Here is a 24,497-nt window from a genome sequence, read left to right as displayed (position 1 = left end):
TCAGTCTGAGGAGATGGTGGTGGGTAAAAGTGGAAGAAATGAGGTTTAATGTCAGTGATCAAACCAGTTCACATGCCGAGTGCAAAGTGTGCATAAAGAAAATAAAAGTTGTTGTCCAAAGAATAGATATCCCAGTGAAGCATATATAAATAAATAATCTTTTAAAATCAAATTCACATTTGCCATTCTTGGATGATCCTTGGTGATACATTTTTTGTGCAAAGACATGGCCCTAATACAACAACACACATCAGGTCAGATATTTTGGGAGGTGATGGAGAACAGGGTGAGGTGGGCAAAATGGGAGCAAGAAAATTATTGCAGGGAGGTAAAAATAGTTGTGCTGAAGACATGGGAGGTTTCTAGAGAATTCCATATTTTGCCAGGTCGCTGAGTTCCATGTCCCCGAAGGCCTCCCATGGGCAAACAACTGTGATATCTGTGCCAAGACCCTCCATGCCAGGGATGTCATCTCCAAATCTAAATAAAGCAACAACAGATTGTGATGAGACCTTAAGATTATTTACCTGGGTAGTGTACAGTATTTTTTATTCAAGTAAAGAATCTATTAGAAGTAAAATCCTTGCATTCAAAAGTATCAGTATTAAAATAGAATAACTGGGAAGTAATTCAGAAGTAAAAGTACTGCCCTTATAATTGTTTTTAAACTAGTCTAGTCTAAACTAGTTCTAGTCTTTGCTGTTTCTAAGTTTTTTTGATTACTTGTATTGGTCATTGGTTCTGGAATGTTTAATCACAACTGTCCAAGAAGTTTCTGCAGGTAATCTCACACAGCTGATCTATTCCAGCTACAACTGTACAGCTATATGTCGGGGGCTGAAGGGCCAAGATAAATGTAAAATCATAATATGGAAATTTGCTGCAACTATCAGGCAAATGCAGTGAATTAAAATGATTCTAAATGAAATGCAGCGGAGTCCAACTGTAAGGTAAGAGGAATTGGAACTACTCAGGGAAAGAATAATAGTGCATAGTTAGTTTCCAGCACTGGCTGGCATTAAAGCCCATCTTACCCCTTCTGGCCTGGTTTAGGGGCTTTGCTCTTGAAAGTACGAGTTGCCCTCTGCTTGAATTTCGGCGGTGCCTTCTTGTCGGCGGGTGCTGCAACAGCTGCGTCTGCCATCTTTTATGCTCTGAAAGGTTAAGAATATATAGCTAATTAATCTTGATGTTTTAAGGCCCTTCCTCCTCCTCCTTCCCCTAATCCTCCTCTAAGACTGCACTGCTCAGTACGTCAATGACATAACATTCCCAGATTAGGTCAGATTACAAAACTGTCATAGCTCCTTAAAACCCCATTACACAAACAGCTTTATCTGAATTAGACAGTAGCTTTTGAGGTAACTCTTGACCAAAGTACAGACTGCATGTTTTGAGACAAGGATATCACCTAACTCCACAGTTGAACTGAAGTCAATACCCTTAATGTATCTGACTAATTTTCAATCCGCTTTAATCTGAAAATTTCCAACCTCAGTAGACTGCATGGTATCTTACAGGAAAGCTCAGCAAACAGCTCAGTGGATTTGACCAGAAATTTCACTTGACCTGACTGTTGGATTCTTTGAGCATGAAATGAATGAATTTCCCACACAAATGTATTTTTTTTCTGATGAAAGATGCTGAGGATTACTCTTTTTCCTCATTCGAAATTCTTTTTACACATTTTATTGGCCTTGATTGCCTCTTGTGATGAAAAGATCTATTTCAAGAAAATCCATGCCACAACTGCTCATTTATGTGGATGCAATAAAAATCCATTTTTACATTATGATGTTACACAGAAGAATTTAAGTTAACTAATTAGAAATAAGATATAGACCAATTGTTAATTTCCAGCACAAAATACTTGTTTGCCTTTTTGTTATTTAAGGTTTCAACATTTTTAACATTAGTTTTGACAATGCTGATGACTTTTATGTGTTACACTCACTATATTACCTCTTCTTCCAGTAAACATTTTAATAACCTTTACTGTAGCTTACTATGTCTATTTCATATACTGTCAGTATATCACGTCAATTTTGCAATTAGTGAAAACACAATAAAAGCACAACAATAAAAATATGTCTTCAACACGTAGAATAAAACAAGTGACTGCCAGAAGTCTCCATTAGTTAAAAAAGCAAGTATTTGGTATTCAAAATATATATTGAATACCATATGAGGAAGTAAAGAAGACATTAAATGTGATGTAAGGTAAAGATTCACATCACCACAAAATATAAAGTTAACGAAATGGAAGACAAAAATGGTCTGCATCCGAGAAAGTCATGCTTACTCAGCGCTTTCTTTCTTTAACCTCTAACCTTAATCCTTATTACAGAAGTGGGAGTCAGGCGATGTTCTCAGATGAGTGATGGTCAGCGTTAGATTTTACCTGTTTTTGCAGTAGCCCGGTTGCCTCCTCTCAGATTTTTCTGTGGTTAGTTTGTGTTCTTCTGCTCTTTGACTGGCTGTGTTCTTATATATACGCCCTATAATCCCACTGACATGTTTCCTGTAGCTTTCTTATTTTTAAACCACACCCTCTCGGGTATTAGCTTTAAGTAGGGGCTCAGAAGTCAGCCATAATACCTTGTGCCATGCAAAGACCTAAACACCTTATATAAGGATGCTCCAGGAGAAACACTAACTTTGAATTACTCAATAACATGAATTATTTTGGGACCTGATTCTGATTCCGAATGCAATACTCTTTCTGAACTGATGCATTTTTAAAATGAAATAATAAATTCATTCAGTCGTTATCCAACCACAAAGATGCAGATCAGAATTGAACTTTGACGCATGAGGTAAATTCATGACTTTTACAATGATTATTTTTCAGAAAATTTTAATTTGAGGTCTAAAAAGTATTTTTCAAGCTTGTCACAAGCTTAAAATGGCTATTGATGGGACTGGAATCTTTGAAAAAGGTTTCCTTTAAGTCAGTCAAATAATATAACGTGAATATTTTAAGATCAAGTGGGATGTTTTGCCACCTTCAGACCCTGAAATGTTTTATTTTACATGGGACTTCAGTATTCTCTAGCTCTTTGACCTCAGCTTGTGCAATGAGGAATTAAAAGATGAAGGGTTAAGTGTTCTTTCTTGTCAACATGTGATTGATCACCTGACAAGAGTTCAGGCAGCATCTGCTCTTACATCACATGCTCCAGTTCCTCGTGCCATTTCAGGGCACATGCTTGTTTACAAATACATTGAAAGTAAATTTGATTTCTTAAGTTTTTTATCTTAAGTTAATAATATTCTATTATTAGAATATATTATCGAATATTCTATAACAACACTCTAACCGGAATCAATAAAGACCCATAAAATGAAATAATAAGAGCATGATGCAGATGACTAGTGGAAACAAAAGTGATCCCTATAATACTTCATGACACAGACACTGCTTGTACAAATGGATACTGTATATGGTGGACTATGATGGTTAACAGCAGATTTCTGTAGGCCTCAGTTCATCAGTCCTTACGATTACTGTCACTCACTACTGCCAATAAGTGATACCTCTACAATTCACTTCAACTGGCACGTTGACTGGCATATCTTACTCAAAGTGCACGTTGTTTTTAAATCTCGGCCTCCTTTATCGCATCTATTTGTGTCTGAGCTGGCACACAGGCCATAGGACATAAGAGTGTTGGCACCAGAAAGAATGACAGAACATCTGAGTGGATTAGCAGCTCAGAGGAGTTTAAAAAGGGGGCCGTCACACTGAGAGAGCATCGACACAAGTGAGAAGTCAACAGACTCTTCAGGCAGCAACAGAAAACTACTTTGGGACTTTGATCAACAGGTAAATTATGAATGCAACATTTCTGGTATGGGGAGTTTAATCTTTTACTACTTTGATAACATGCATTGCCTCAAATTCCTTTGTGCTTTTGCTCAAAGCATTTCCTAAAGAAGAAAAGGAGTGATGACTTTGTAGTTTTCTCAAGTATTATGACTGAAATGGTGCTAAATTGATTCGAATTGAACTGAACTGACTTCAACAGTAAAGGAGATTTTGGCTGCATTTTTATTTGGTGATCAGGCTGGTTGTTTGAGTGTGATGACGAGTTGGAAATACAGTTGAAGATGTTATTTATTTACAGTGTGCACTAAATTTACAGAAATGGTGCTTGTATTAAAGGGGATATAATTAATTGATGAAGCAAAGAAAGTAAGGCAAGTTAATATCTCAGTTTGATCTTCACTTTCGTAATGTCTCATGTCTCATGTAAAATGAGACATTAAAGGAGATTAAGAAAAAAATTATTACATTCTAATAATGTAATAAAATATGATGTTAAATCATATATATTTAACATCCTGTTAAATATATATGATTTTATTTTTTCAGTAGCTTCATTCAAAATGGCAGACATAGCCGTTGCAGCTCCCGCCGAGAGGAAGGCACCTCCAAAATTCAAGCAGAGGGCCGCTCGTACTTTCAAGAGCAAGGCCCCTAAACCAGGCCAGAAGGGGTGAGATGGTTCTCTTAAGATATTTATATACATTTTTTATTATTATTATTATTACTTTAGGCCTACAGTTAGTCCCTCGGATAAAAATCCATTGATCATGTGTTGTAATCATCAAAAAAAAAAATTCTCTATCATTCAGATTTGGAGATGACATTCCTGGCATGGAGGGTCTCGGCACAGACATCACAGTTGTTTGCCCATGGGAAGCCTTTGGGGACATGGAGCTCAGCGACCTGGCAAAATATGGAATTCTTTAGTTCTTTCTTCCTTGATCTTTGTCCACATTCCTAATCCACCACTTATAAAATAGTTCCTAATCTATGATCTGTATGCTATACAGTATTTTGTGATTTAGAGCACTTTATTTTCCCTTGGTGTCCCCTAGTTTTTCACCAATCCTCTATCATCCGTTCCAACATTTTTTCTCTAGCTTCTCATTTTCCTCTGTAACCAGTGTCAGTGCTGGGGGCAGGGGGGATTGGAATCTATCATATATGTTGGGATTATTAAAGACAATTTGACACCTGTTATTGGCTTTCATGTTTCCCTTGATCTTCTGCACATGCAAAGATGTACTAAATCAATTATAAATCTTTATTTTTGTGTGAATATCTATCATTTACATCAGTCTTCTGTGAATAAGAATAATTATATTTTCTGATTTTGAGAGGAAGAATTGCATAAATGCAATAAATATTTTCCATAGGACATCTGTATTTGTGCTGTGTGATTTATTCAGAAAACTACACTAATCAACCACAGCACTAAAACCACTGGAAAGTGTAGGGGAAATAAGTTATTAAACATTTAAGTGTAATAACTGCACTCGTCAATGGGGGGCACCACCTACAGAGTATGCTGTACACTGTAAGAATTAATCAATTAATATTCGATCAATATTAATTATTAGTAAATTATCAATCTCATCATATCTGAGGCATCAGCTCTCAGGACAGGGATCATCTGTTTCCAGCTCACAAGGACCTTCTGACAACAACTTAAGTGAAATATGTGATTTATTTACAAAGGTGAATAGTGAATAATAAAGAAAATGATTAATTAATTAATGAGTTAAACAAAAGTGAGATGTATGAACGAAAATGAGGAAGCAAACGGAACCTAATTTCTTAAATGAATTATTCAGATTTGTTTAAGGTTTCTTTAGTTATAACACAATCATCAACTCTACCCAAATATGACGGTGATGGTCTGCTTATGGAAACTCCTTGGATGCCACTCCGAACAAAGTGGGCTCGATCTTCCACAGCGGTATCGACGGAGAAACCCAGCGGTACCAAAGCATTAAGAGCAAATTGGACAGTCATGCAGATCTGGACCTCAGAGTCGGTTACGGCTGGTCTTCCTCAGCGTTATGTAGACAAAAGTGGATTACTGTGAAGTTGCCCTGATGCTGTGTGTTAAAAATTGGTTGTTAATGATGGATCAATGATCTTCAAAAATATTATTAATGCGTGACTGTCTTGACAGTTAAAATAAAATTCAGGTTGTACTTTGAAAAAGTTGTGCGTTAAATGTGGCGAGAATAATTCAAAAGTAAAACTTAAACACGCCAACTGGCGGGCGACAAAAATTTTGAGTTAAAAGTATCACGAAGACAAAAAGAACTAAGAAGAGATCTGAGCAAGGACAAAACTGGACTCTAAAAAGATGTGAGCAAGAAGTTAACAAAACTTAACTAAGAGAGACAGATAACTAAACAAAAACGGAATAACAAAAAGAGAAAAGAGAACTGGAGGAGAACTGAGGCTAAAAGAGAACTGGAGGAGAACTCAGGACTAAAGGAGATCTATGGACTGAGGCTGACCAGCCTCTGATAATCAACTCTCCAGGTTGTGTCTTTGTTACGAAACTTTGTAACTTTGGAATGTGCTTAAAAGCTTTGTTTTATGGTCTCAGAAATCTGCAGAGGAAACAAAAATAGTCCTGTCCGTTATGGACTGTGCAACGAAGTGACCCCTTCTGGTGGGTCAGGGGAGAAATAAACATAAACATTAACATGATACAAAAGTAAATAAAAGAATAACACTGACCTCTCATTTTGGTAAATGGAGTTGGAGATTAGGTTAGGATTAATGTTGTCCTCAATGCTGAGAAATACAGGCAGATACCTGTCCATCATGCACTACCATCAGGGAGGTGTGTGATTGGCCCCACATTTATTCTGCAGCAAGACCCCAAACATACCGCCAAGGTCATTAAGAACTATCTTCAGAGTAAAGAAGAACAAGAAGTCCAGGAAATGATGGCATGACCTCGACAGAGCCCTGATCTCAACATCATTGAGTGTGTTTGGGATTACATGAAGAGACAGAAGGGTTTGAGGAAGCTTACATCCACAGAAGATCTGTGGTTACCTCTCCAAGATGTATGGAACAAACTACCAGCTGAGTTCTTTCAAATACTGTGTGCAAGTGTGACTAGAAGAATTGGTTCTGTCTTGAAAGCAAAGAGGGGTTCTTGCACTTGCATTTGATTTAAATTTCTCCTCTCCTTAATCACTGCATTTTGTTAATTGACGAAAATAAACTATTAGCCCTGCACAACACAGCATTTTTGAAAGCATTCACAAATGCATGCAGCGATTTGCAAATGTGCATGGAGACCTGTGTGCCTCCGTAGCTATACAGCTCCATACCACCAAGGGGCGCAAGCACCAGTGATAGTGGTCACTGTCGGTACCAGGGGTTCATTGCACAAAACCAAGATAAATGATTAAGCTGGGATATGTTGGTTATCCTGGATGAATTTATCCCTGATCCTGTTGCACAAAAGCGGGATGGGGAAAATGGGATATGTTATGACAAGTTACAAGCTCCATGAAGTTACCATGGAGGTTTATTCTGTGGAGCTAGCCTGCTCCAGACCAGGCTAGGTTCCAGGATCTATTAGACTAGACCCACTGTCATTATTTAAACATTTGTGATCATTAATTGCAATCATTTTAGATGGTTTTTGCAAACAGTAGATAGTTTAGTTTCCAATAGACTATATAAAAAATACACTCCTCCAGTTCTATTTTAGCCTCAGTTCTCCTCCAGTTCTCTTTTCTCTTTTTGTTATTCCATTTTTGTTTAGTTATCTGTCTCTCTTAGTTAAGTTTTGTTAACTTCTTGCTCACATCCTTTTAGAGTCCAGTTTTGTCCTGGCTCAGATCTCTTCTTAGTTCTTTTTGTCTTCATGATACTTTTAACTCAAAGTTTTTGTCGCCCGCCAGTTGGTGTGTTTAAGTTTTACTTTTGAACATAGAAATATAAATGCATGTCAAAGAGTAACATGATGTTCCTTTATTGAATAAGGATAAATCAAAGCAAGTAAACCATCAGCTCCTTTCAAAACTTTACAGTGTTCTACAAGACAGAAAGCACAGAATCAAAGCATATTATACAACACGAGAATAAATACACATTCACAAAGGTCTGTATATAATACACCCTGTATGTCTGCACACTCAAATAAATGCAGGACAAATCCAAACAATTGAACAGACAAATTGCAGGCCTGTGTATACACAGTATATAGCACAATAGGCCAAATCAGTATAAAATAACACAAAAATATCTCTGCCACTGCAGTCACAATTTAACTTAAATTTAAAGCATGGCTGAGCCAGGCCACTCTGCCACAACATTGCTGACCATCTGAAAACAATCTGACCATTATTTATAAGTATATATATATATATGTGTGTGTGTGTGTGTGTACGGAATGCCATTCAGAAAATTAATCTTTGAATATATTGAATCCCTGAATACAGACGGGTTTCTTGTGTACAAACAACCAGGGGGCAAAAGCTGGTATCAATGTAGATGTAGATGCCGTATTGTTTGTAAGTTCTCCCTGACACAATTGCAATAAAATGTCATTTAATTGAAAAGTCGCTTTGTCTTTCATTGCATCACAAATGAGAAAAACACTTGCTAAAATATCTGTGACTTTCACTCAATAACCCGGTAAAGGTTGTGAAGGTTGTTCTGGATGTTTTCAATATTAGGAGCAGGGTCGTAATGTTAGTGAATACTAACAAATTCAAAGTAAAAATGTTTATGGCGAGCCTACTTTACCGTCTGCCAACATTAAAAAATAAAAAAAAGACACCAATGTCACTGTGAATATAGTTTAACCCTCTATGGTACGCATTATGATGCCAGTTAGGAAAAAAATGTTTGGAGTGTTTCTTTGTCTTAAAATAGACTAAATAAACATAATCTAAAGAATTTTTTAAATTTTTTTATTTTTTGGAAGTTTTTGGGCTTTGTTGCCTGTAGGCAACATTGTACCATAACGGTAAAAAATGAAAGAGACTTTTTGTTCAATTTGAACATCATTTATGTCCTAAACATGTATAAAATATTTAAAAGCATCAACAGGTTACAATATATACCATTGTAAATTTGAAAACATTAGAAAAGGAACTCTTTTGAAGGGTTTGTTGTCTGAACGATGGCTGTAGGCAATATTGTACTCTTGTGGAACAACAAATTGAAATGAATGTTTTGAAGAGTCAAAGCATAATACTTTAAAGAAAGTATTCAAACAAAGATCATAACCATTAGAAGTGCGATTTCTACCCTCTTCTTCTTCAAAGAGGCTAGAATGAGGCTGAATTCATTCTGTAAATGGAGGCAAATATGTATAAGCAATTAAGGCAGCCAAAGTTCAGTACAATAGTAGACTGTGGTCTACAGAGTACAGTAATAGCCTGAACCTACTGCAGCCAACATCAAATTTATCTTTGTTAAATTGTACAAATCAAAATAAAATGATGATGAATGGCATGCTTTTGAACATGATACCTAAACACACAATACTCACACAGTCTCATGCTGCCATCGTGATTCCATAATGGTTCACTGTTGCCTCAAGGCAACATATGCAATTTACCATTATGGTACATTGTTGCCTCAGGGCAACAGTTGCATTTTAACATGTTTCCATTATTTAATTAGCAAATAAATTGCATGGAACTATCAAAAATTAAAGTTTGTGTGTGAATATATTTTTTTCCAGATGGAAAAGGGCCAGGAAATTATGTTTTCAGACGATTTCTGTGGTGCAAAATGGCAAAGCTGTTTCCTTTGAATTAGTCTGCAAAAAAGGGTTCCAAGATGGTCTCCTGAAAGTCATGTGTCAAATTAAAGCATTGTGATTGGTTCCCTATGGTTTTCCCTCTTTTTTAAAGTATTCCATCATTCAAAGGGATGCATTGTGGAGATTTAGCAGATTGAAAATGGGTATGTTGCCTGAGGGCAACAACGTACCATAGAGGGTTAACACTATAGGTTTGACAGCTCGTTATTTCGCACACTGAATTTACATAATAATACACCAGTAATTTCCTTTTTTTTCCCTGCAGGAATAAATTCAATGCAATATTTACATATCAAGTGTTTTAATAAAATCAAAGCCTAAATGTTATTTTAAAACTATTCCCTCTCATGTGATAATCATTACATCTATACATTTCCTAATTCACTCAGCAATTACACTCAGTGCGTTTACATGCACGTGAAAAAGATGAATTATTGCCTTAATCGGACTATAACAGGAGAACTTAAGTGCATGTAAACACTAGAGTTGAGCCGAATACGAGTATCCGGTACACTTTTGCCGAGTATGAGTATTATACGAGTAATACGAGTCAATATCTGTGCTCGGATTGAATGAAAATTCTCATTGGTTATCTGACTGTGTCTGTGTTCTGTGATAGGCGCCGCGCCGCACCCCTCCCCGACACACGTACACTTGTGTTGCTGTGTCCCGCTCTGCTCACTCAGACACACGACAGCTCTCTGTCTCTCGGGTTCACAGTCTTGTCCATTAATGTTTAGAGTTTCTTCAGCTTCAAGTTTGTTTTTACTCCAGTTTGTACTTACTTATCAACCAGTGGAGTTCTGGTAAACGTAGGTTCGTTTGGACGTGGTGCAGATTAATGCGACCCGCGTTGCGTCTCTGCCTGTCGGAGATTTTTTTCTTTTCTTTTTTTTTTTATTAACCGTTGGCTGGCTCTAACCAGTTTTTTTTTTTTTACTTCACGCAGAGTGTCTGACACTTTCTTGTTGTATTTCATTAAAAAATAAAGGTAGCAGTGGTATAAGTATTACAAATTAACTTGTCAATTACATTTTACTTGATAATTGCAACAGCATGTGTTGTATTCATTGTTGCAAAACTTGTTCTTTAAATAGTTCGTTTGCTAATGTGGTCAAAACGACAATTTCTGATCAAACCATATCAATTGCATGCTTAAAATAACATACTGGTTAACGCCCTGCCCACAAACAAAACCCGATCCACTTCGGGTTAAATCTCACCCACAGAAGATGAACAGAGCCGGTAGAAGAACCATCTGAGGGATAGCGCATCTTACCTGCACCAGACTGTAGTCAGAAAGTTGAATTTCGAGCATAGCTCGATTAAGCTCTGCATGTAAACGTACTGAATGGAAGATCTTAAGGCATTCAAATACATTTGTCAAGACCCTGCTTTATTCACATTCATCCTGTGGCCTGGAGCCACAATCACCTTCTTCTCTTGGCAAAAGAATGAGATCCCCTCGGGATATTAAACAGTTTCCATCCATCCTTTTGCTGATTCGAGGAGTTTACAGCACAGCAGCTCCTTGTCATTTTCTTTCTCTGCTGACTCCACTGGTAAACAAATAAGAAATGTCCCACTTTCTGCCCCCTGGCTGCGTGTATATGTGCAATGGCGCTGCATAGAACCTTGACTGACGTCATGAAGGCACTATCGCCATCTTGTATTTGTACGTGCAGCAAAAATGTCAGTCGGCTCGGAATTTGGTTGTGACATTGTTGACACTCGGCGAATGCTTGTGCTGGACAATATCATGAGACCCGTGACCAACACTACCGTCCTTCTGAGGAAGAGGTGCGGAGGAGGAGATCATTGGTAACTTTAACCAGAGCTGTTTCTGTACTATTATGAACTCTAAAATCTGACTGAAACTCTTCAAACAAACCATTCCTGTCTAAATGATTGACCGACTGATTGGCAACAACCCTTTCTAAAACTTTAGAGATAAAAGGAAGGTTGGAAATTGGCCTATAATTGGCTAAAACATCTCGGTCAAGAGTGGGTTTTTTAAGTAATGGTTTAATTACAGCAGTTTTAAAAGACTGGGGCACATATCCTGCTAATGAAGATAAGTTTATCTGATTTAATATGGAGGTATTAATTAATGGAAAAACCTCCTTGAGCAATTTAGTCAGGATGGGGTCTACAAGACAAGTTGATGGTTTAGATGCTGTAATAACTGAAGTGAGCTCAGGAAGACCAATTAGAAAGGAAGAATCCAAATACTGACTAGGTCCTTCAGAGGTTTCTAATGCCACTGTACTTACATCTTTGACAGCTGGAAGGACGCTATGAATTTTATCTCTAATGCCAACAATTTTATCAGTAAAGAAGCTCATGAAGTCATTACTGCTGAGGGCCGAAGGAATAGATGGCTCAACAGAGCTGTGACTCTTTGTCAGCCTGGCTACAGTGCTGAAAAGAAATCTGGGGTTGTTCTTGTTTTCTTATATTAATGAAGAATAATATGCTGTTCTAATCTTACGGAGAGTTTTTTTTTTATAAGTTTAAACTATCTTTCCAGGCTATGTGAGCTTCTTCAGAATTAGTGGAATGCCAAATTCTTTCCAGCTTTTGAACTGCCTGCTTTGAACTACGCAACTGTGAATTATACCATGGAGCTACCCTCCTTCGATTTATCACCTTCTTTTTCAGAGGAGCAACTAGATTTAGAGTTGAGCTAAGTGATGTTGTCGTGCTGTCAACAAAATAATCCATTTGTGTTGGAGTTAAATTGTGGTTGCTGACATCCACATCACTAACATAAGGCACTGAGGTAAATACTGAAGTGATTAATTCCTTATATCAGGTAATAGCATCATCAGATAAGTGTCTACCATAACGAAATGTCTTTACAATTTCAGCAAGACTAAGAGTAAGGCTTTCAAACGAATTAAAGCTTTGCTTAGGTCTAGGATTAATACATAAATCAAAGTGGAAGATTGCTGCCACTCCTCCTGATTGGCCTGTGCCTCGAGGAATGTGATAGTTACTATAACTGGGTGGCATGGACTCATTTAAACTGACATATTCATCATCCTGCAGCCACGTTTCAGTCAAACTAAATAGATCAATCTGATGATCAGTTATCAGATCAGTCACTAGAAGAGGTTTAGATGAGAGAGATCTGACATTTAAAAGACCACATTTAATTTTCTTATTGTTGTTGTACTAGTGAATTTGTATTGATTTGTATAAGGTTTCTATGAATAACTCCTCTATTGTTATTTTTCCATTTTAAAAATCTGGGAGCAGACAGCACACCTATGGAGTTTGGGGAGTTATTGGTGTGAGACAGTAGTAGAGAAGCAGCACAGAGGCGTGTAAGTCTGCAACTCTGCCACCTAGGCTGAACTCTGGGTTGTCATGGTTTTGGGGGTTAATAAAATCGGCCAAATTCCTTGGAATAAGAGAAGCACCCGCTAAGGTGGGGTGAACTCCATCTCGTCTAATCAGACCAGGCTTTGCTCAGAAAGAGTTCCAATTATCAACGTAGGCCACATTGTTGGCTGGACACCACCTAGATAACCAGCGGTGGAATGACGACATGCGACTATACATATCGTCACTGGTCAGATTGGGCAGGGGACCAGAGAAAACTACGGAGTCCGACATAGTTTTAGCAAAGTTACACACCGATTCAACATTCAGTTTAGTGACCTCCGATTGGCGTAACCGTTGGTCATTACTGCCGACATAACAATTGTAACATACTTAGCCTTAGCCTTAGCCAGTAGTGATGGGAAACCACCCATTCTTTTTACTGTGCCGAATCACTCAAATCAGTTCATTAAAATGATTTGTTCAATTGATTCATTCATTGAATCAGTCAGTAAAATTTAAATTACAATGTGTGTTCCATTCCCCAAAGTTGTTTGGTCCAGAAAGCTCTTTCAACCGTCGGGGCTTCTGGCATGTCAGCCTCTGTGTCGGCACCAATGGTCAGCAATGACACAGAGGCTGACTCACGACCTGCAGCGTGCTGGTTCACTTGGCGAACAAATCAGTAGGTCATCCGTTCACGTACTGGTGGTTCACTTGGTAAACGAATCAGTAGGTCATCCGTTCACGTACTGGTGGTTCACTTGGTAAACGAATCAGTAGGTCATCCGTTCATGTACTGGTGGTTCACTTGGCGAACAAATCAGTAAGTGATCTGTTCGCAAACTGACTCAAGTCAGTGACGCAACGCGAATCAGTAGATCAGTAGTGACTGACTGGATCACTCTCCTCAATCAGTGACTACATTCCTCCATTTGCTGCAATATAGGCTTAAGACCCAACACTAAGAGATGCGTTTACAGCCTCTCAAATAAACAAAGTAGGCCTACAGCCTTTGTGACTGTCTATGCTTTATTCCACTGAAATTAATACAAACAATTATAAAAGTGGAAAATAAATATAAAGCAAAATAATAAACAAACACTATTAACTATTAAACACTATGCTACTATTTTAACATATTAACACATTTTAACAATCAAAAATAAAAATAGACCTTGTTCAGTTTAGTGCAAAAAAACAAATATATCAATTACAAGAAAATGAAATAAAAAATTAAAGATATGGAATCTGCATTAAAAATATAAGAGGACAACATAAACTTAAATAGGCTTAAATATGCAATAAAAAAGAAAATAAATAGCCTAAAATATAAAAACAAAACAAATATCTAAATAACTTTCTAAACAAAAAACTAAACAAACACGACAAATGTCAAACAAAGGAATGATTGAACCCTCCCCCGCCTTCACACCATACATGCACCGTCCCCCTGCACTATCTGCCGGTTAACTGCGTCATCGTCCGAAGTTTCGCGAAGAATCACGAGTCAGAGAATGCACGCACGGGCCACGCGTTCGCAGTTAAGCTCTGTTCTACTGAACTGAGAAAAGAACGAATCAGTTCATAAAATGATTCGATACAGTTCGTTCACTCAAAAGATTTGTTCTTTCGAAGGAATCATCCGTGAATGACCCAACACTAGTAGCCAGCAGTTTCAGGTAAGATTTGTTGTCACCCGCTCTGGCCCCTGGAATGCATCTAACTATGGTTGCTGGTTTCTCTAACTTCATGTTCCTCAAAATAGAGTCACCAATTACCAGAGTTGGTTTCTCAGTGGGTGTGTCGCCGAGTGGGGAAAATCTGTTAGAAATGTGAGGCGGTTGGTGGTGCTCCGTGGGCCGGGTAAGACTATGCTTCCTTCGTACCACCACCCAGCTGCCCTGGTTTCCCAGCTGCCAGGGAGCTGCAGGGGGACAGCTAGCAGGAGCTATCCTAAAGCGCTTGGTCGGCCCGCATCGGCTACAGGGCGCTGGCTAGCTATAGGGTTTTGCATGGTGCGGAGCCGTGCTTCCAATTCAGAGAGCCTCGCCTCCAAAGCTACAAATAAACTACATTTGTTACAGGTACCATTACCTCTAAAGGAGGTAGAGGAGTAGTAAAACGTGGCATGACGAGCAGGAGAGAGAAGGAGAAGCAGAGGGCGAGAAAGTGGCCATAGTTAACTGCTTAATACACTAAAGCTGATTAAACTGAAAAGAAATGTGAGATTAAAAAGGTTCTACAGAGGACAGGTGGTTGGATAAACTCAAAACACGAGTTCCACCATTTTAACGGAGCTTAAACAGTGCAAGCACATACAGCAGTGGTGCAGAATCGGGAAGTGACGCAATACGCTTACTCACGTGACGGTGGTGATGGTGTTCTGTAAGCGGCACTAAAGTCTTGCGGCACCGGGAGGCAACCTCCGGGGCTGAGCGATGAAGCCCATGCGGAATTGCAAAAAATATAATATATTAAATATACTTATGATTTAGGGATGAATGCGTTTAATAATAAAAAAAATATTAGTTATGTGACAAGTTATAGGTAAAATTTCACATCTGGGCTTTAATAAAAATTGGTGATTGTAGTAATGACTTTCAAAGTGTTCTCTGTCCAGATGAGAGGTCCTGATAGTTCATCTCATGTAGAACATCTGATCTGGATCACCTGAATTTTACACAGACAAATAGACATGTAAAATAATTTATGTTCAGAATGTGTACGAGTACGAAATATTATTATGAATATTCACATTCTGGTTCCTCGATCTTAATTTACATTACAGTCTAACTTAAACTACTAACAACCTCATTTCAACATCTAGACAAACGCTATGTCTGGATTCATACTGTAATATAAAATTAATATTTCATTATTAATATTTATTATTTATATAACTGAACACAGCTCAACGCATCAAACCAAACCAAGTAAATGGTAAATGGTAAAGGCGCTTTTTTACCTAAAAATGTATCATTTAAGACAGACTTTAAAGAGGTAGTGCATACAATAGAGCATCAGCCAAAACATTATCAGACCCATGATATGGTGAATGTCTAGGTTGAACAGCTGAAGAAACAGACACCTCCACATAAGGCACCGATTAGGATTCTATAACGAATTTAAGAACAACAGGGGGTTATGGTCAGTGTAAACAACAAGTGGCTTTCCTCCACCACTAACATAGACCTCAAAATGTTTCACTGCCCAAATAAGAGCCAAGGCCTCTTTCTCCACAATGGAATAATTCAACTCAAACTTACTTGAAACTCACAGGGTGATCAATGCTATCCGTACCCGTCTGCAGGAGTACAGCTCCAGCCCCAAAATTGCTGGCATCTAGTTGTTACTGAAATGGCACATCAAGTCGGGGAGCTGCCAAAACAGGAGCAGAGGAGATCAGACACTTCAACAATGTTGACACTGAGGGAACCAATCATACCTGACCTTCGAAGTTAACATGTTAGTAAGAGGGGCCACTACTGTAGAAAAATTCTGGCAAAACCCGTGGTAGTACCCAACCATACAGAGAAAGCGCATAAGTTCCGTCTCAGTGATTGGCAGTGGAAAGTGATCAATAGCCAGAACTTTTGCTTTGCTTGCTGGGTGTATCTGTCCCTGGCCAACAATCTTCACCAAATATATGACTGTCCCTTGGGCAAATTTGCATTTAGCTACATTGACAGTGAGGTTGTCCCAAGCGAGACGCTTAAACAAAGCTCTAATGCGGAGTCCATGCAGCTCCCAGGTATTACTATATATTACAACTTCATCCAAATACGCTGCACATCCCTCCAACCATGCCACTACCTTATTCATCAACCGTTGAAAGGTTGCTGGTGTGTTTTGCAGCCCAAATGGCATGAGAGTGTAGGAGGAAAGGCCTGAAGGTGTTATGAATGCTGCAATATCTCCAGCAAGTTTGGATAGAGGCACCTGCCAGTAACCCTTCAAAAGATCAAACCTGCTTACAAATTTAGCTGAGCCCACCTGATCAACACAATCCTCGATACAAGGTAGTGGAAAAGAGTCTGGCTTGATGACATTATTCACTTTATGAAAATCTGTGCATGGTCTAAATGTCTGGTCTGGTTTGCTTAGTATGGACTGGCTCCTCATCACCTTCTCACCCAAAGAAGTCGCGGGAGCCAACGGCTTCATTTCTCCTTCGGTCTGTTCTGTAGTGTAACGAAGAAAATAAGGTTTTAGCATGTTCACATGACATAATTGAGTGGACCTTCTCCGGTCAGAGAACAGAGAACAGAGAACAGAGTAGGGGCCTGAAAACTTTGCCTGAAAAGGAGAACCCACTACTGTAAGGAGTGCTAGAACCTGATCACCTGGACTTAACATATACACTTCAGCTCAGCGATCATACAACCTCTTAATTTTTTCTTGAGAATTGTCTGAATTTGTTTTGGCCAATTTGCCTGCCTCACACAAACGTCTTTTAAACCCATCAACATAATCTGTCAACTTTGTAGGAGAGCAAACCCTCCTCCCAATCACAACCCAGCTCAGCACAGTAAGAGCGCAAAAGTGACTTAAGTGTCCGATGGAATCTCTCAATAGCTCCCTGGATTTCTGGATGATAAGCAGTGGATTTAACATGGGTGATAGAAAGTTTCTTCAAAATCTTTGCAAACAGGCCAGATGTAAAATTTGTTCCCTGATCACTTTGGATGACATTTGGGAAATTAACTGGGTTAATGCTTTCATGATAGACTTCGTGGTAATATTTCACAGAGGATAGGCAGCAGGATATCTGGTAATCTGACACATGACAGTGAAAAGATATATGATACCAGTTTTAGACTTGGGCAGTGGGCCCACACAGTCAATCTGCAAATGCTCAAAAGGCTGACCAACTGCTGGTATGGGATGCAACGGAGCAGGTTTAAATTGACTTATTCAATTTTCTTATGAGCTAACAAGTGTGACAGGTTTTGTTGTACGCTGAAATGTTTTTTTTCAAGCAAGGCCAGTAAAAGTAGCGGAAGATTTTATCATACGCTTCTTAACTCCCAAATAACCCGCTACCATGTCATGAGAGTGCACAGCTCACGTGCAAACTCGACCCCTGTTTGTGATATTTTTTTGCACTTCTGAACTTCTGTCGATAAGCCTCAGGTTCAACTTCATATGCTTTTAGCACTGCAGTTTTTATCTTTGGAAAATTTTCACTATCTGCTATACACAAAGCAGAAATAGTTTCCTGGGCCTTCCCATTTATCACACATTACAGCAGCAAAGTCTGCTCAGAATCACTCCATTTCCTGTTTTTTGCCAACCTTTCAAAAAGCAAGAAAAATTTATATGGATCCTTCTCTGAAAACTTTGGAAGCAACCGTAAGCAACTGGAAACATCAAAACATGAGGAACTACTCCCACCAGTATCTCCTTGTGTAACTGCTGAGGGATCAAGGTTCTTCTCGATCAACTCCAACTTGTAGTGTTCTAATTTCAAATTCTCAATTTCAACAGCTTGTTCTGAATTGTACGCTCTCGTTCCAGAGTCCATTCCTCAAGCTCCAACTCATGCTTATGCTGCAAAATGAGCAACTCCTTTTGCTGATAAAACGTCAAACCTACCCAGATACAGGCTGCACATTTTTCACAGGCTGGTCAGAGAAAGTAACCTGGGGAGAAACTGAATCCTCTTTATCCACTTCGTACCTAACCCCAGCAACCAAAACCCTCAACTGAACCAACCCTTCCTCAATTAACCTGAAAATGTGGTCCTTACACCCCTGACTAGGGATTTTAATGCTATAATGCTCTGCTATTTTTATGAAATGATCCTTAGTGAAGGCCTCCAATTGGTCTACACTGAGACCATTCACAAATTCCTCTACATAGGCATTACCAAAAAACTGTACCACACTGACTGGTGACCAAACATTACGAAAATCACAACACTCCACAAATGTTATCTGCCCTGAACCTCCACAGCTCCCATGTCACTTGACACAACTTTCGCTTTTTGTTGGTGTTGTTGTTGTTGTTGAGCTCAGCACAACATCCACCATGCAATATGCAATATTGGTGGTGGGAGATTTAAACACAAAAGCCCAATGACTCGGCCAGGCAACCAGCAAGCTGGTGACCTACCTAGACAGCCATGGAGGTGTACCCTGAGCAAAATGCTCTAGCCACACTGCTGCACAAATAAACAAAAAAAAAACTAAAACAACAAACGAATCCAGAAATGGATATCGTTCTAATACCCAATGGAAAAGTAGTTCCACAAACCAGATCAGGGGCAACGCAAAATGAAAAAAAAAAAAAAACAACAAACAAAAAACAGTTTCTGAGTGCAGGTTGCCATCACCTTACTGGTACGATTACCTGGGAGTTCCATACCCTCTAACTGAGCAAATATCATCAAATATCAAATCCTATTATTTTATATTTAAAGCATTTTAAATAATACAATGCAGCCGTCTTTTTTATGAGGTGATGCCATGAGTTGTTTTTGTCTTCAGTCTGTTGTTGTTCTCTCAGCTACTCTCTTGAAATCTGAAATCAGCTGTCTAGTTCCAAATGCTTTATCTTAGAGGAGCTTCAGGTGCTTAACAAGCGTTCAGATAATCCCCTGCGAGTTGCATCAGTGAGCTACCAAGTGTCAGAAGAAGCTCAGCAGCAACTGAGTTGCTGAAGATAAGACACGCACAAAGGCTTTTTCAAAGACCAATAAATAGCGGCATCTTAAACTGGTCATGTTCTAGATACCAGTGATCCATTACATCACTGACCTTACCACTACAGTATTCGCTATGTCTGAAGCGACAGATATAGAATAGAATAGAATAGAATAGAATAGAATAGAATAGAATAGAATAGAATAGAATAGAATAGAATAGAATAGAATAGGTCCAGCAACAAATAATACAGCTCCCACAAAGCCTTGATCTTCATGGAATCAGTCTGGGATAACATGAAGATCCAGAAGAGATTGAGACAAAGTAAACCACGGTGACAAGTTCTCCATGAGCTGCATGAAAACAAGATTGTTTTTGTTCTGTTAGTGTGTAAACCATTTTCAAAGTATTGTATAACAAAGTGACCAATTAAACTGTAGTATCAATTTTAAAAGGTTTGGTTTTAATCCTTTTCAATCCTTATTATTCTGAATACCTTCTGCAGACAGACAGACAGACAGACAGACAGAGTATGCAAAATTACAAGCATTTCCCATTTCAAGTTGTCATAAAACAGGTCGCCATAGCCAGCACAAAAAATTTGTTTAATTTCTGCCACTATGTGTGCTGTAATCATTACTTTTGAAATGTTTATTTGAAGCACCAACTATATGAGCCACTAGTCCTGTAATTAACTGTGTTCTCTTTGAGACTGTTTAACACTTAACACCAGGCCACAAGTAGTCAAAAATGCTGTATTTACTGAAGTCCTTCTTGTCTTTTCCAGCTTCCTTTTTCTGGCAGTCCATGTCATGTTTTTGTTTCAGGAATGTTATAAACACCAAGTTAACTGCCAAGGCTATGTGTCAGCTCTGTATTTACTTCATGATGGTAAAATGTTGTTTGTTGTCTTTTTATGATGCAGCTAAAAAGATTTAGTGTTCAAGCAGCAACATGAATTGAAGGACATTATAGTTGAAAAGAAGACATTTCTTGGCAATTTCTCAAATCTCCAAAGTTGGAGATTATTTCTGCACAAATGAGAAAAAAAAATCTTAAGTGCAGAAAACATGGGCGCTTATGGTGATCTAAACTAAAACAGACAATGTACATTTTAAATTAGCTGGTTCATAGTGAAATATGGCGTGGTATAGTAGTACTGTATATATACTGTATATGTCAAGAAAATGAACCAAACCTTGTCGAACTATATCACATATATATATGTATGTATATATGTATATGTATATATATATATATATGTATGTATATGTATATATATATATACATATATATACATATATATATGTATATGTATATATATATATACATATATATACATATATACACATATATATATATACATATATATATATACATATATACATATATATATGTATATATATACATATATATACATATATATGTATATATATACATATATATACATATATATATATGTATATATATACATATATACACACACACACACATACATACATATATGTGTATATATATATATATATACACACACACACACACACATTTTTTTTCGTGGTATGCAAATAATCAGCTGTGATCTCAAACATAACTGTATAGCCATGCTGCAACAAAATAAGCTTGTAGGAAGCTTTTCTTTCACTTTTTATCTAAGAATGGTTGCCTGCTCATTCTTCAAGTGTCATGGCAGCTGTGACATGTGTGTGAGTCTCACATAAGTCATAACTCCTTAACTGGAAGATAGATAAACGTATGGATGGATGGATGGATGGATGGATGGATTTATGGACAGTGTATGCAAAATTACAAGCATTTCTCATTTCAAGTTGTCATACAATAGGTCACAATAGCCAGCACAACAGTGTCACTGTAAGTGATGGTTACCCTAATTCCCAGTTTTACCGCTTTGCTTTTATACAGCAGGTAAAATAAGTACTGAGCACATCACAATTTTGCATAGTAAACATATTTCTAAAGGTGCTATTGACATTAAATTTTCACCAGGTGTTGGTGTGACCGGCCATAATATCAGTAACTGGACACAAACTAGGGGACAGGTGTGTGTGTGAATTTTTGTGCATTTATTTCATAAAATATAATTTCCAAACAGGTGTTGTTTACTGAAAAATAAAGAAAACATCCACAAAAAAAAAAAAGAAAAGAAAATACGGCACTGGGACTCATTATAAAAAAGACAAACATCAGTCACCCACTTACATAAATCATTATGACGTCAATACAGTACATTGAATTAAAATAAACTTAGACAGAATGCCACGTAACCTAGAGCTGACTGCATGGGAGGGACGTCTCTACTCTTTATATATATTATAAATAACTTAAACAAGATAAAAATAAATAAATAAATAAAAACAAGAGGCTTAAGCAGGGTAGCAATCGGCTAACGCCGTTAGCATACCTTATACATACCGATGCACGCTGTCGGACGGCCACCAAACACTTCACAGCAACATTACACAGAGACAAATAGACTCGTTAATGTATCGGCCACTGCGGCTCTCATTTTCGTTTCCAAAACTTAACGCTACTAGCTACTCTCTTACCCGGAGAATTCTGTTGCACCAACCCCAAACCAACTCTACCAAACTGCTGGCATGCCAAAAAAAGAAAAGGAACTGGAACTGTTTCGCCCGCGACAGAGACAGGAATGGCTTGATTTGCAATCGCCGCCTGGAGGCCACAGTGCAAGATTACACCACATATTGAAAATGCACAACATTATTATTTCTTTATAACTGAAATAATCTGTTCAACTATTTAATCTCAGAACTATTATACCACCCGGTTACATTGGTAACAACCCAAGTAATCCATACATAGAAAGAAACCAAAACAAATAACTTCAGAAATTAAGATTATATATATATATATATATATATATATATATATATAATGTAAAATAACAGAGGGAAAACGTATTGAACACATGCAGAAAGGGAGGTGGAAAAAGGCACGGAAAGCCGAAGCACAGAGGAGTGCAAAGAATTATCAGAAGAGTTGTCCAAGAGCCAAGGACCACTTGTGGAGAGTTTCAGAAAGACCTGGAATTAGCAGGTACAACTGTTTCAAAGAAAACAATAAGCAATGCACTGAAAGGCCATGGCCTGTATGCACGCTCACCATGCAAGACTTAAAACGCATTTAAAGTTTGCTGCACAACATTTGTACAAGCCTGTAAAATACTGGGAGAACATAGTCTGGTCAGGTGAGAGCAAAACTCACACCATGTTTGGAGGACAAAATGCACATCACCGCAAAAACACCATACCGACAGTGAAGTCTGGAGGTGGGAACATTATGGTGTGGGACTGTTTTTCTGCATATGGTACTGGCAAACTACATATAACTGAAGGGAGGATGAATGGAAAAGTGTACCGAGACATTCTTGAGAAAAATCTGCTACTATCTACCAGAATGATGAAGATGAAACGAGGGTGGACATTTCAGCAAAACAATGATCCCAAACACAGAGCCAATGAAACTCTCAACTGGCTTCAGAGAAAGAAAATAAAGCTGCTAGAATGGCCCAGCCAATCACCCATAGGCGTAATTTATGGGGGAGATGTGTGGGTTGCAACCCACCCAATAATCCAAACCAGCCACCACAACCCACCCAATATGATATCATAATTATTGAAACTTAACGTTAAGTATTATAAACTCGAGAATATGGTAGATTTTCTCAGTTTAGCAGTAAAAAATAGCGACGTTTTTCTGCGCCTCCTCCCGCTCTGAGATTTGGTTTTGCCCACCTCAAACCTGTGCGTGCGTCCCGCCTCCAGTGTCTCCCCATGTATGTATGAAGTATCCATGGTGATACCAAGACAGCACGAGAGAAAAAGAAAGAATGAAAATATCTTCCGAACAGGAAGTACGCTATTGTTAGGGCTCCAGTGCCACCACTCACCAGTCAAATAATGTTAAGTGAGCAAAAGTTAGTCCTACTTTCTGCTGCGCTGTGTCTTAGCTAGTTAGTTAGATTCGCTATTCAGTCAACAAGCGACTTTATCATCAGGCAAAATGTGTTTTGCGACTTTGGGCTATACAAATAAAAGTGATTTGATTTGATTTGATATTAACCATTTAATTAAGATGTCGCCGGCTTCTAGCAACGTAATTGTATTTTTTTTTTCTTTTTCAATGAAACCGGGACACTTTTGAGTGTCCATCGGTGTATCCAATAAGAGACCCGTGCGCCGTCACATGATGGGTTAAAAGCCAATAGGAGAGCTCTGTGCGGTCACTTCATCAGCCAAAGATCGTCTATATACATGACGATGGTTGTTCCGTGACCATGTATGATCACTACTATCGGTGGGATCAGCTGTAAATCCTAATAAATAATAAGTAATTGCGTGGACTCCCTATTGAAGGCCTATGCTCTATACTTTTTTTTGATCATCTGATCTGATGTATGTTAACCCCCACCCCCTCCCTTTTTTTATTTTGTTGTATTTTTATTGATTTGAACCTTAACAGTTATGGCCTCAGGGGCTTTGCGTCATTGCTCTCATGAGTCTCTTCCTTGTACTTGATCACATATCTGTTTCTAAACCTTTAGAAACAGATTTAGGAGAACATGAAGTTTTCAGCTTTTCAGTTTTGTTTTTTGATGCTTTTTTTCTTTAAAAATAGATTGTTTAGTAAATGCTGTGGTGCTGTTATGAAAAAATAACTATAAATTTGAAATTTGTTCAGATATCAAAGCAAAGTACTAAATTTCTCTGTTGTGGAAGTTGCTGTTGGATTGTGGGCTTTGATTAAAAGAAATGTTAAGGCTTTTGATCACATACAGATTTGGCACTCATTTTGTTGATGCAATAAATTGTGACTGGTAATTTCATGTGATTTGATGGAAAATCCTTGTGTACACTATAAATTGAGTTTATCTGAC

At 38.1% G+C, this 24,497-nt stretch overlaps 2 protein-coding genes and 1 long non-coding RNA gene across 7 annotated transcripts; 1 reads left to right on the top strand and 2 right to left on the bottom strand.

Annotated features, from left to right (window-relative positions):
• Nucleotides 1-17: 17 nt before the first annotated feature.
• On the bottom strand, nt 18-2,559 carry LOC125003894 (retinal cone rhodopsin-sensitive cGMP 3',5'-cyclic phosphodiesterase subunit gamma-like). The gene is made up of 3 exons (XM_047578142.1): nt 2,402-2,559; nt 1,035-1,154; nt 18-480 (listed from the first exon to the last, which is right to left on the bottom strand). The coding sequence occupies exons 2-3, from the start codon at nt 1,142-1,144 to the stop codon at nt 363-365; spliced, it is 228 nt and encodes a 75-aa protein (XP_047434098.1). The 5' UTR covers nt 1,145-1,154; nt 2,402-2,559; the 3' UTR covers nt 18-362.
• A 1,123-nt stretch (nt 2,560-3,682) lies between these two features.
• LOC125003893 (retinal cone rhodopsin-sensitive cGMP 3',5'-cyclic phosphodiesterase subunit gamma-like) lies at nt 3,683-5,209 on the top strand. Of its 3 annotated transcripts, none has more exons than XM_047578139.1 (3): nt 3,683-3,826; nt 4,376-4,499; nt 4,639-5,209. In XM_047578139.1, exons 2-3 carry the CDS (start codon nt 4,390-4,392, stop codon nt 4,754-4,756), a joined length of 228 nt encoding a protein of 75 aa, XP_047434095.1. In that variant the 5' UTR covers nt 3,683-3,826; nt 4,376-4,389; the 3' UTR covers nt 4,757-5,209. The 3 variants fall into 3 exon arrangements, with proteins under 3 accessions (XP_047434095.1, XP_047434097.1, XP_047434096.1); XM_047578141.1 differs by having other exon boundaries at nt 3,697-3,826; nt 4,379-4,499; XM_047578140.1 differs by having other exon boundaries at nt 3,726-3,851.
• Nucleotides 5,210-15,486: 10,277 nt separating this feature from the next.
• On the bottom strand, nt 15,487-22,250 carry LOC125000254. Of its 3 annotated transcripts, XR_007111307.1 has the most exons (3): nt 22,013-22,242; nt 16,205-16,316; nt 15,487-16,052 (listed from the first exon to the last, which is right to left on the bottom strand). It is a non-coding gene; the product is annotated as an uncharacterized LOC125000254 (long non-coding RNA). The 3 variants fall into 3 exon arrangements; XR_007111308.1 differs by having other exon boundaries at nt 15,487-16,316; nt 22,002-22,250; XR_007111305.1 differs by having other exon boundaries at nt 15,487-16,316; nt 22,013-22,250.
• Nucleotides 22,251-24,497: the final 2,247 nt, after the last annotated feature.

The sequence above is a fragment of the Mugil cephalus genome, chromosome 2, assembly GCF_022458985.1.
Source record: "Mugil cephalus isolate CIBA_MC_2020 chromosome 2, CIBA_Mcephalus_1.1, whole genome shotgun sequence".
Classification (NCBI taxonomy): Eukaryota; Metazoa; Chordata; class Actinopteri; order Mugiliformes; family Mugilidae; genus Mugil; species Mugil cephalus.
The sequence above is the reverse complement of the archived record's forward strand: the minus strand, read 5'-3'. Positions and strand labels throughout refer to the sequence as shown.

Coding starts and splice junctions, on each gene's coding strand:
- LOC125003894 (XM_047578142.1), bottom strand. CDS start 1,144: ATGGCAGACGCAGCTGTTGCAGCACCCGCCGACAAGAAGGCACCGCCG. Junction 481..1,034: donor CCTAAACCAGGCCAGAAGGG/GTAAGATGGGCT, acceptor TGCTTTATTTAG/ATTTGGAGATGACATCCCTG.
- LOC125003893 (XM_047578139.1), top strand. CDS start 4,390: ATGGCAGACATAGCCGTTGCAGCTCCCGCCGAGAGGAAGGCACCTCCA. Junction 4,500..4,638: donor CCTAAACCAGGCCAGAAGGG/GTGAGATGGTTC, acceptor TCTATCATTCAG/ATTTGGAGATGACATTCCTG.